This window comes from Myodes glareolus, chromosome 6 (assembly GCF_982192425.1).
Source record: "Myodes glareolus chromosome 6, mMyoGla1.1, whole genome shotgun sequence".
Taxonomy (NCBI): domain Eukaryota; kingdom Metazoa; phylum Chordata; class Mammalia; order Rodentia; family Cricetidae; genus Myodes; species Myodes glareolus.
The window spans coordinates 28,734,518-28,745,666 of record NC_142031.1 but is presented as its reverse complement, the minus strand read 5'-3'; the positions used below and the strand labels follow the sequence as shown (position 1 = coordinate 28,745,666).

General features: G+C 50.4%; 2 protein-coding genes across 3 annotated transcripts; one reads left to right on the top strand and one right to left on the bottom strand.

Moving 5' to 3' along the window:
- Positions 1 to 26: 26 nt before the first annotated feature.
- Wdr54 (WD repeat domain 54) lies at positions 27 to 3,540 on the bottom strand. The gene is made up of 10 exons (XM_087907113.1): positions 3,405 to 3,540; positions 2,863 to 3,085; positions 2,682 to 2,744; positions 2,253 to 2,319; positions 2,105 to 2,158; positions 1,687 to 1,814; positions 774 to 874; positions 521 to 683; positions 300 to 374; positions 27 to 212 (listed from the first exon to the last, which is right to left on the bottom strand). Exons 2-10 carry the CDS (start codon positions 3,082 to 3,084, stop codon positions 81 to 83), a joined length of 1,005 nt encoding a protein of 334 aa, XP_087763239.1. The 5' UTR covers position 3,085; positions 3,405 to 3,540; the 3' UTR covers positions 27 to 80.
- A 50-nt stretch (positions 3,541 to 3,590) lies between these two features.
- Positions 3,591 to 9,444, top strand: C6H2orf81 (chromosome 6 C2orf81 homolog). 2 transcript variants are annotated; one of them, XM_048416589.3, is made up of 4 exons: positions 3,591 to 3,748; positions 7,389 to 7,610; positions 7,702 to 7,923; positions 8,041 to 9,444. In XM_048416589.3, exons 1-4 carry the CDS (start codon positions 3,731 to 3,733, stop codon positions 9,403 to 9,405), a joined length of 1,827 nt encoding a protein of 608 aa, XP_048272546.1. In that variant the 5' UTR covers positions 3,591 to 3,730; the 3' UTR covers positions 9,406 to 9,444. The 2 variants fall into 2 exon arrangements, with proteins under 2 accessions (XP_048272546.1, XP_048272547.1); XM_048416590.3 differs by lacking the exon at positions 7,702 to 7,923.
- The last annotated feature ends 1,705 nt before the right edge of the window (positions 9,445 to 11,149 follow it).

Sequence of the window (11,149 nt, the reverse complement as noted above, 5' to 3'; positions counted from 1 at the left end):
GTGAGAGCAAGTGATCAGACAAGGGCTTGGTGGAGGGATACTTTATAAATACCAAGGGAGAAGGGAAGGTTGCTCCTCTGTCAGACACTGTTGAACCTCAGGATCTCAGCAAGCTCGTAACCCGTCACCGCAAAGGAACTGCCTGATGGGTCACAGAACCGTGCCCCACACACCTGGGTATCAGAAATGCATTCACCGTGGCAGTGTTCAACCTGGGGCGGGGGGGGGGGGGAGAGACTGGTCAGTCCTGCTGCTCACCCTTTGCTTGGGTTCCCACTCCCACCCTTCTACAAACATACCTCAATGGAGCCACTCTCTGGGTTCCTGCTCAGCTTCCAGATGTGCACAAAGGTGTCCTCAGCTGCAGAGAGGAGCTGAAAGAGAGAAACCCAAGAGGGATGGGCAGGGAGTCAGAATGCCCATCCAGGTACCTGGGGATGGAGTTACACTGAGTACAGAGACTAGCCTGTGCTAGGTATCTAAGCACCAGGAAAAGTACTTAGGGGTGCAGGAGACTGACCTTGCCCACTTCTGGAGCTAGGTCCAGGGCACTGACGGTCCGGGCATGGGCACTGATCTGGACGTGGAGCGCTCCGGTAGTGGCATCATACAGACGCACTTGCCCATCGCCATACCCTGCTGCTACAATCCCCTGCCACAGCTGCACAGAGGGGCATGGGACCCTGCAAGGGCAATGTTCAACTTTGGTTTCTCCAGACCCCAACATATCCCCTACCCTCAAAAAGGCCATAACCCTCTTCCGCCTCTCCTACCCGAATCCTGGTATTCGGGTCAGTAATGTGAACACAGTTCCTGACCTCCAGACACAGAGAACACCTGAGTCATCAGCTGTCACCATGTCAGCAACACCATCCTGAGGAGAAAGTCGGGGTCAGCTCTTCCCTTTATAGTCTGTGTGGTCCAGGGTACAGGGCAGGAGGGGAAGGGAAGCCATGCCTGCCTCTTTGCTTCTGCAGGGAAAGGGCAGAGGTGGGTCCTTCATCAGCTCAAGGTATCAGATACTTCTCTGCGAAGTCCCTTAAGCACAGGCTCCTTGTAGATCCTTACAGATTTCTCACAACCACCACCTCCCTTGCCCCCATCACGGAGCAGGAGAGGATGTATAAAACTGGTCCTTTGGGATAGGTGACAATGCTAAAGCCACCATTTTCTGACTTTTTGGAGGCTTTATAATGAGCCAACCACAGACACAACTAGTCCCTAGGTCTCCTGACCTGATGCAGGCAGACAGATCAGGTGCTGTGAACGGTACAAATTATAAACCCCACACGCTGCTCTCAAGAGGTTAGCAATCCAAGCCGGGCGGGGTGGGGGGAGTTTCTATGACAGGACCTATTCAGAGTGAAGCTTGAGGGGGGAGGACGGACCAGGGAGACAGCTTTCTGGAAAGGCCAGCCCTGGAGCTGGGTCAGAGGAGGGGCACTTGCTCGAGTCCAGAGAAGAAAGGTACAGTTGTCAGTGTTGGCAGCTTGAATGTCCGGCTTCACACCAGCGTTGGAGAGTGCTAGTGATTTTTCTAGAACTCTTAACATAAAGCATGTTTCCCCCAGACGGGAGGCTGCTACGTCTAAGAGAGTGCAGATGATCCCAAAGCCACACTTGTACTTGGTGGCAGAGCTAAGACCCAAATGGCGCCACTAGAATAGGTAGAGGAAGTGTACTCACCTGTCCCTGGGCACGCTCAGTGGCGATGTCTGTGATTGGTGTCTGGTGCCCCGTCAGCTCTTCGTTAAGTACAATGTTGGGACCCTTAGCGGGGATGTCAAACACCAGTACTCGGCCAGACCATGTTCCTGCAGCCAGAACCAGTGTCCCACTGATGGCTTCCTGACCCCTCTGGGCCTCCTGTCACCACCTGACACTCCCTGTACCCAAGAAGTCTTAGGAATAAACTGATTGCTCCAACAGCCCCGACTTTCCGCTCACTATCCCTCTATAAATGTTTTTATGAGTCTCTGATACCTGCCCTTCCTCACCTTCCCCCAACCCTTCAGAAGTTCGTCAACCCCTCAGCATCCTCCTGGCTGAGAACCCATACCGATGGACCTCATCCACCTTAATGCCCTGCCCTTAGTCCTCTCACCCACACAGATGAAGTGAACGCTGGCAGCGATTCCTCGGGCAAACATGGCCTGTGCTGAATAGAGAAACAGCTCTCAGAAGCAGCACTTCCTCCAGCCCTAGCGAATTTTCCCAGCCTCCACCCCTGCCCCACTTGGTCCTGCAGGTACCTGAAGACGCGTCTCCTGAATCCAAGGCATGCCAATAGACCATGAGGGAGCCATCAGACTCGTACATCTGGAAGACAGGGGAAGGATGGCAGGATGATCCAGCTGACCCTTGCTGAGCTCTGGGCCCGGCACTGACTTCACACAGCCATGTTAGCCTGAGTCCAGGGAATCCTCCAACTTGTTCTGGGAGGCAGGCACTATTCTTATCTCTAGTTTTCAGAGGAGGGCACTCGGGCTACATGTCCCGAAGGTCACAGAGTTATTGAAGAAGGCAGATAGCCGAAGTGGCACTTGAAGAGTGAAGAGAAGGGAAAGCAGGAAGAAGAAACTGGGAGAAAGGGTGGGCTGTACATGCGGCAAGCTTGGAAGTGTTTATTCATAGGGAACTGGAGAGGGTGGGCATGAGGAGAGTGGGGGGCTCTCTCTCACCTGTATCCTTCGATGTGAGGTGAGAACCAGCAGTACTCTGAAGGGAAGGACACACCAGTGGACCTGGAGAGATACACATAGGCATTACACCGGACAGAGAGCATGAGGCATCAAGAGCATAGGATTTAAAGAACAAAGGCAGGGCAGATTTAAACAACGCCTCTTTAACTCCTAGCCTCACCTGAGTGATAAGTGGGGGGCTCACTCCAACGCCCACTTTGACTTGGAGCTGGCGCTGGGCCAAGGGCACACCCTCAGGGGCAGCGCTGAGAATCTGGGCGCTCGGTCCATGAACCACTCCAAAATGCGTGAGATCACGGGCTGGAAGCTGCAGCACACTGAGGTTGTTAGACAGCGCGGCGGCAGAGCCGCGAAGTGGGATGGAGCGCTCGCGGCGGAACATCCTGGGAGAGAGATACTAGAGTCACCGGAGTGGACCAGGAGAAGGCCACAGAGGGTACTTGGACAGGGGGGAAGGACAATGAGATGCAATCGTGAGATACTGAGAGAGACCCTTGATTGACGGGTTCCACGAGGAAAGCGATGGGAAACAGTCACAAGGACGAGAGGATTCCATGGAGCAGGAGAGAGCCCAGGGTTGAGTATTGCGGCCACCAGGGAATCCCAAAGGAATAATGGTGATGAAGAACCTGGTAAGTACTGAACGCTCCTGCCAAAAAGGCAGAAGGAGGCCTCCAGCCCTTCCTCCCACAGTTTGGTTACCTGCAAATCCACGCCAAGGTCAGAGGTCACACCTGCAACCCCCTCCACCTCCACCCGCAAGTCTGGCTTGCCTGACGGGCGATCTTCAGGTCCCTCCGAATCCGCCGCCACCATAGAGACGACGCACTGACGCACGGCCTCTGGGCGGGGCCTGGGGCTGGAACGGGAGGCGCGTGGCGCAGTTGCCGGGGCAACCATGGACCGCGCTTGGGACCCTCAGGGCTGCCTGGTTGCCGAGGCGACCGTTAACCCACGGCCGCGGAGGCTGCAGCAATGGAGAGTCCTGGAGGCAGCTGAAACACCGCGTTGGAGCGACTGTCGCGACAATGTCACACGAAGGCTCGGTGAGCTTCAGCTCGACTTGGGGAGTGCACAAGAACTGGGGTTGGCCGGTGTATGGAGCGGTGGTCTAGCTCTGGGTTCAAGAAGGGCGTGGAGTACTTCTGTTCCCGCGGTAAAAGGGTCAATGGCTGGACCAGGCAAAGAGTAGGTGAATTTGGAAACAGCTGACCTGCTAGTGCAAGTAGTAATTCATTTATGCCGAGGAACCTGTTTTGGTGGGTAAACCAGAATCAGGCACTAGGGAGAGGGATTGGTGGGTGAATCTTTATCTTGACAGTTTCAGGACCATGAAATTGATTAAACAATTCAGAGGCTGACCTTAAAAATTAATTTATTGTATTACCATTATTATTGTTTTTTGAGACAGAGTGTGATTATGTAGACTAGGTTGGCCTTCAACTCAGAGATCTGCCTACTTCTGCCTCCAGAGTGCTGTGATTAAAAGCATGTGCTATTATGGCTGGCCTTTTTATTTTGAGACAAGGTCTCACTGTGTAGCCCTGGCTGGCCTAAACCTCACTATGTAGATCAGGTTACCCTTGAACTCATAGCCTCTTCCCATACCAACACCCTTCCATCCCACTGACAAAAACCAAATTGTTGAAGTTAAGAAAAAAAATTATCATTTTATGTGTATGGGTGTTTGGTGTGTGTGTGTGTAGTATGTTCATGCCTGATGCCTGCAGAGACCAGGAAAGGGAACTGGAGCTACAGTTTTGAGCCATCATATGGATGCTAGGAACTAAATCCAGGTTCTCTGGAAGGGCAGCCAGTGCTCTTAACTTCTGAACCATCTCTCCCATTCCCAAAGTCAAGGCATTTAAAAAATAAAACAGATAGGAAGAACCTTAGGAAAATGAAAGAGTAAAAAAAAAAATCACTGTCCTCTTTTGTCAGGTGTACTCCCCATCTCTGTGAGATGCAAGGCTGGGAGGAGACACCTAAAAAATTGGTTCTTTGTTTGAGGTTCAAAGATTTAGGCTGAACACAAAGAAGCACTAGGCAGATGGTCTCTGGGAATCTAAGGCTAGGGAGTGGGAGAGTAGGGGATAGGAGGACTCCAGATTGCCTGCGAGGATGAATATTAGGAAATGGAAACCATGACACAGTAGGGTTGGAGGTAGGCAGATGTGGGTTTATATTTGGAGGTAAGTTTTGGAAGGAACTTTCTTCCACCATTGTCTCCCTGTAGTCCATCTCAGCCTTGAAGACATGGCAGCTGTCCTGCTTCGGGCTCCCAAAGGCTGAGTTTACTGATATAAGCCACCACAACTGGCTCTAGCCATCTTTACAAATTGTTATTACTCATCTACACCAAATATTATGTCCCTAGTTTACCTTTGGGCTTGCCTTAGTTACTTGTCTATTGCTGTCACACACACACACACAAAAAAAAACCATCATAACCAAAGCAACGTATAAAAGAGTTTTATTTGGGGGGGCTGGAGAGATGGCTCAGCGGTTAAGAGCACTGCCTGCTCTTCCAAAGGTCCTGAGTTCAATCCCCGGCAACCACATGGTGGCTCACAACCATCTGTAATGAGATCTGGCGCCCTCTTCTGGCCTGCAGGCATACAGACAGAATATTGTATACATAATAAATAAAATATTAAAAAAAAAGAGTTTTATTTGGGACTTAGTTCCAGAGGGTCAGAATCCATGACCATCATAGTGGGGAACATGATAGCACCTAGACAGACATGGTTCTGGAGGATCATCCGAGAGCTCACATCTTGAGACAACAACTACAAGGCAAATAGAGCTAACTGCAAATGATGGGCTTTTGAAACCTCAAAACTGGCCCCTCGTTATTCAGTTCCAACAAGGCCACACCTTCTAATCCTTTTCAAAGAGTTGCAACAACTAGGGATCAAGTTTATGGGGAATGGTCTTATGCAATCCATCACAGGGGTCTTTAATGAGTTTTTAAAATGTTTTTGTTACATTTATTTGTGTGTGTGAGAGAGAGAGGGATGTGTGCCATGGTGCATGGATGGAGGTTGGAGGACGACTTGTGGAGTTGACTCTCTGTTTGTGGTCCTGAGAACCAAACTTTGCTCATTACATGTGGCAGCAAGCGCCTTTACCCAAATGAGTCATCTCACCAAGCCTCATTTTCTTTATTTCTCTTTGTTTTCAAAGGTTTTAAAAATATATCTTGGCATGTGTTTCTTTTCCATATTTTTGCAAATATCTTTACTTGGGAAGCAAGAGTCAGGTTTTGAAATTAGACAAATCTGTATATGAATTCTAACTACACTACTTCCCAGGTGTGATCTTAGGCAAAATACATAAATGGCAATAAAAATAATGGTTAAAAATGGCCTAGTAGTTCAGGCCTGTAATCCTAGCCACTGTATTTGGGAGGCAAAAGGACCACAAGTCAGAGGGGATGGGATAACTTTAAGAAACAGTGTCTTCCAAGCTCAACAAAATTGATAAACATATAAACTCAAGAAGATTGTGGTAGCATGAACAGGGCCTGCACAGTGTGAGACAGATGGGCCCACGCGCTGTGAGGGGTGAACACAAGCTCCCATCCCCATCCAGGATGCTATTTACAGCTGGAATCTCGCTGGGTGTACGCTTAAGAGTCAGTCCCGTGCCCCAGAAGTAGATATCCAACAAAAATTCATCTCTGTGGTGCTTTGTAGATTATTTCACTAAATTTTTTTTTTAAAAAAAATCTTTCTGGTCTTTTGTTTGTATATTATGGGTTCTGAGTTTATGTTTCTATGGTTTTTGTTTTGGTGTGTTTGTGCTTTTTCACTGTTTTATATTAGATTTGTTTGCCATTTTAATTTGCCTGTGCTCTAAAGAGAAAAAGAGGAAGAAGGCCTAGAGTTGGTGAGAGTGGCAGTGAGGAGGATCTGGAAGACGGGAGAAGGGAAACTGTGATCAGAATGTACTGTATCCATTTTCAATTACAAAAGAAACAGAGGACCACAAATTAATTTCAAGGCCTGCTTGTACTATAGAGTGAGTTCAAGATCTGCCTTGGCGTCTTAGTGAGATCTCAAAATAAAAGGAAAAAGACAGTCGGGGGGGGGGGGGGGTAAGCAGCACAGGTGTTTAATCCCAGCACTGGGGGGCAGAAGCAGGTGGATCTCTGAGTTTGAGGCCAGCCTTTCTCTATGAGTAGACTTCCAGGACTATATAAAGAGACTGTTTCAAACAAACCAGAGGCAGGAACATTGCTGCAACTCTGAAGTGTGCCTAGTCTACATAGCAAGTTCCAGGGCCAGCTAGGGCTACATAACAATACTTATTGAAGCCAAACCAAAACCAGAGGAGACTAGGTACTAGTGACCTCATTGACTCACAGATTCAACTCAAGAATGTGAATACTGTAGTAAAGCAAATAGCAAGAGCTGTAAATTGAGCACGATTAGGTCTGGGGTTCAGTCTGCATCCCAACAGGTGAGAGCTAACTCCTGTCAAGTGTCAGTTCCCTTGCTTCCTGGGCTGCTGCGTTATTGAACTGAGTCGCATACCTTCAGTGTCCCTCCACCGCCTCGCAGACTGTAGGTGCCTTGTCCTAGTCCCTTTTCTTACTTAGTAAACATCTCGAGAAAGCGTCTTTCTAGCACTTAGTCCATCAGTTCCATCCCCTCGGTTTCCTGTTCCGTTTCGTTCCCACAGAGGCAGGCGCGAGACCGTGGGGTGACCCGATCCAAGGCTGAAAAAGCCCGGCCGCCCACCCAGCCGGTGCCGCAGGTGGACATCGTACCTGGGCGGCTCAATGAGGCAGAATGGATTGCGTTTATGTCCCTGGAGGAGGGCGAGGAAGTAGTGGGTGACATCTTGGCCGACCTTCTGACTCGAGTTATGGAGTGTGCCTTCAAAGTCTACCTGACCCAGCAGGTGGGCCTAGATTTGGGTCTTCCAGACTCATTTTTTTTTTAATCACTCCCGCCCCTCCTGGAGAGGCTGAGACACTCCCTCACTTCCACAGTGCGTCCCATTCACCATTAGTCAGGCCAGAGAAGCCATGCTGCAGATCACTGAGTGGCGCTTCCTGGCCCGGGATGAGGGAGAATCTGCAGTGGCCGAGGACCCTACGTGGGGCGAGGACGAGGAACCCTTGGCATGCATCACGGATGCTTGGGCCCAGGGCTCCGTGCCTGTACTGCACGCACCGGCACCCGTTGATGTAGAGGAGCACTTCCAAGGCGAAGTAAGCCCAAGCCCCGGCCTCCTTCCGACAGAAGCCTCCTCCGGAGCCGCTCAGGACCATGAAGTGAGGTCCTTCCCCACTCTTCCTACATCTCATTACCCTTATGTGTTTCCCCAGGAACCTGGGAACCCGGACCAGTTCCTTTTAGGTTCACCGTGGTTGGATAGAGACTCCCGGGAGCCAACAGCATCTTCAGGGCCTTCCGCCGAGCCAAGACCCACGCCCACCTTGGAGGTGTTTCAGGAAGCTGAGTCCAGGGATACTTTGGAAGACCCCAATGACCAGGAGCAAAGCCACACTTTGGCCACGTCTTTGCGGCCTAGCCATATCTTGGCCGTGCCTTCGATGAAGTCGTTACGACCTTCGCTGGAAGAGGTGCGAGTCCACAGTCCCCATCCTTCCCTGGATCTGCCCCAAGCAGTCAACCTCCAGGCCTCTGAGGAGAAGGATTCATCCCTCAGCTCCCACCTGTCCCTCGAAGATCTTTACTGCTGTGTGTCTCAGCCAGACGCGGCAGGGGACCGGCTGAAACGCGGGAGCAAGGGCATGATCCGCACTTCCTCGGACGGGTCTGTGCCTCTCCTCAGTGCGCTCACCCTAGAAAAGCCCTCCGGGTCGCCACAGCCTGAAAGCTTGGATACGTGGCACAGCCGCAAGACGCCCATAGCGCGCCTGGATCCCGCACGGTTGCCCCGCCACTGGGTGCGCCCTGTGGCCGAGGTCCTGATCCCCGACACCGAAGGGCGCCCTTTGGAAATATATCGCGGACCCCTGCGGGGTGAAAAGAGTCAAGCTGGGGTCCGAACCTCAGAAAGCGGGTCCCAAGCCCTCGGCTCGCACGCGCACCCCAAACTCCAAGTCTCTACCTCAAAGGTCCCTCTCCAGTATTCTGCTCCATTCCGTACATTGGGCCCGGATCCCACTTTAAACTTGGCCCAATCCTCACCAACCTTCGGGTCAAAGTTGCCATTCCTCAGCCCCGGGTTCCGGTTCCTCGCTAGAAAGTCAATCCCTCCCGAAGTCTCCCGCAGTCCCAGTCCCAAACTATGGCCTCGAGCTAAGTGGCCGAGTGGCTGGGAGCGGGAGGCAGAGCAGCTGGGCGAGCTGTGGGCGGGTCGGACTCGCGTCCCTCCACAGGGCCAGGAACCTGTTGAAGATGACACCTCGGAGGACTCTGGATGGCCCCTAGCGGCGCCCCAGGTCCTCGAGGCCACGTCCCAGGTTCTGTGGAAGCCCATGGTTCTTTCAGAAAACATGAAGCTGGTCCCTGGTGTGAGTATGTGGAACCGGGGCACCCAGGAGCTGCTCAGCCCCGCTGCCATCCAGGAGGAGGCTGAAGGAGGCACCTCCCATGCGACTGAGCAGCAACCCATCCAGACAGGTGTGTCCAAGCCCCAGGTGATTATGACACAGCTAATAAAGAAGGACACCCCCAAAGCCTGGCTGCTCCCAGCCAAACCTGTACCCCACTCTGGGAATTGAACCTTGTCCAAAATAAACATGCGTTGCCGCAGGAACTGACTGGCGAGATGGTGCCATTTCTTCCAAGGCTGTGTAGTCTCTTACTGGACTCCAGGGGGCACAGTTGTCATTATTAGCCGGCAGAGGCACGCCTTGAGGATCAGGGCTGTTCCCTAGCGGAAGTGTTCTAGATGCGTCCCTGTCTCCTCAAATACGCCTTAAGGGAGAAGATATGAGGACTGTAAGGGGTGGGGGTGGGGGTGGGTTCCTAGGAGAACTTTGCCTTTTCAGTAGGGGAAGACGGGCATAATTGATTATAAACCTAGAGTGATTCCGTACATGAAATCACCCTGCTTTTCTGACTCCTGGAGCTTAGTCAGTTCATCTTGGGTTGAAAAATCCATTCTTTTTATTTGTTTTTTGCTCCTGTGCTCTGGGAATTGAACCTAGAACTTTGTATATGCCAGGAAAACATTATACCATATAGACTTACAGGTAAAGCATTCATACATATCCAATAAATCTTAAACAATTACAACATACACATAAATGTGCTCATGTGAAATGTCCTATGTACCCTATGGCTGCACAACATGCAATAGCAGAAGATTAGAAACAGGGCCTGGAAGATGGCTTGACCAGTAAAACACCTGCTATGCACTGCAAAGCCAAGCATTGAGGCCCTCAGTACTGGTTCCAGCCTCTATTCCCTGCACTGGGGAAGTAGATGGGAATAGGCTAAGGCTTGCTGGTCAGCCAGTCCAGCCGGAATTGATGAGTTCCAGTCCAGTGAGAGAGCTTGTCTCAAAAAAAAAAAAAAAAAAAAAAAAAAAAGGTAGAGAGTGATTGAGGATGACCCAGGAGATCTCTGACATCCAAATGCATCTACACACATGCACACACACAAACATATACACACGGCTAGAAACAAAGTAATTAGAGGAATCCAGTTACTAAATTATGTATAGGCACAAATGAGGACCTCTCTCTGTTTTTCAAGACAGGGTCTCTTGTAACCTAGTCTGGCTAGCAGGCCATGAATGGCCTTGAACTCCTGATCCCTCAACCTCTCAAGTGCTGGGATTACAGATTTGGGCTTGTATAACTAGGAAATAAGGATTAAAGGGAGGATTCTTGGTGCATACTTTTTGAGGGATGGTGGGACAGAGTTTCTTTTTTTGGTTTTTCAAGACAGGGTCTCTCTGCATATTCCTGGCTGTCCTGAAACTCACTCCATAGATCAGGCTGCCCCAAATTCAGAGATTCTGTCTCCTGAGGTTTGTTTGTTTGTTTGTTTTATTTTTGATTGAGACAGGGCCTTACTGTGTAATCCTGGCTGGCCTGGAACTTGCTAAAATAACATACTGGCCTTGAACTCATAGAGAATCACCTGCCCTTGCCTTCAGAGTGTGGGGATTAAAGGTATGTGTCACTGTGCCTGACTCAGTTAATACTTTAAAGTATTACTTTGATTATTGTATTTTATTTAGCAGTGTGTGTGCGCGTGCGCGCGTGTGTGTGTTTGTGGTGTGCATGTGTATGTGTGGTCAGTTCTCTCTGTCTACTTTCTTGCGGGTTCCAGGAATCAAACTCACCTTGTCAGGCTTCTGTGGCAAGTTCCTTTATCTGCTGAGCCATTTCACAGGCTCTAGTTTGGTTTCTGAATGGTAGGAATGCATTGATGTCCAGAATAATTGGAAACATTGAGAGAATGAAGTGGGAGTGGAAAGGAACGCTTTCTAGATTCTGCCACTGAGACTTTCCA

What these genes read in the sequence shown, in the direction of transcription:
- Wdr54 (XM_087907113.1), bottom strand. Translation starts at nt 3,084, where the DNA reads ATGTTCCGCCGCGAGCGCTCCATCCCACTTCGCGGCTCTGCCGCCGCG. An exon ending in CCTCACATCGAAGGATACAG is followed by an intron (nt 2,320 to 2,681) that starts GTGAGAGAGAGC and finishes CCTGTCTTCCAG; the next exon opens with ATGTACGAGTCTGATGGCTC. An exon ending in CAGAGAGTGGCTCCATTGAG is followed by an intron (nt 213 to 299) that starts GTATGTTTGTAG and finishes CCCCCGCCCCAG; the next exon opens with GTTGAACACTGCCACGGTGA.
- C6H2orf81 (XM_048416589.3), top strand. An exon ending in AAGTCTACCTGACCCAGCAG is followed by an intron (nt 7,611 to 7,701) that starts GTGGGCCTAGAT and finishes TCACTTCCACAG; the next exon opens with TGCGTCCCATTCACCATTAG. An exon ending in AGGAGCACTTCCAAGGCGAA is followed by an intron (nt 7,924 to 8,040) that starts GTAAGCCCAAGC and finishes GTGTTTCCCCAG; the next exon opens with GAACCTGGGAACCCGGACCA.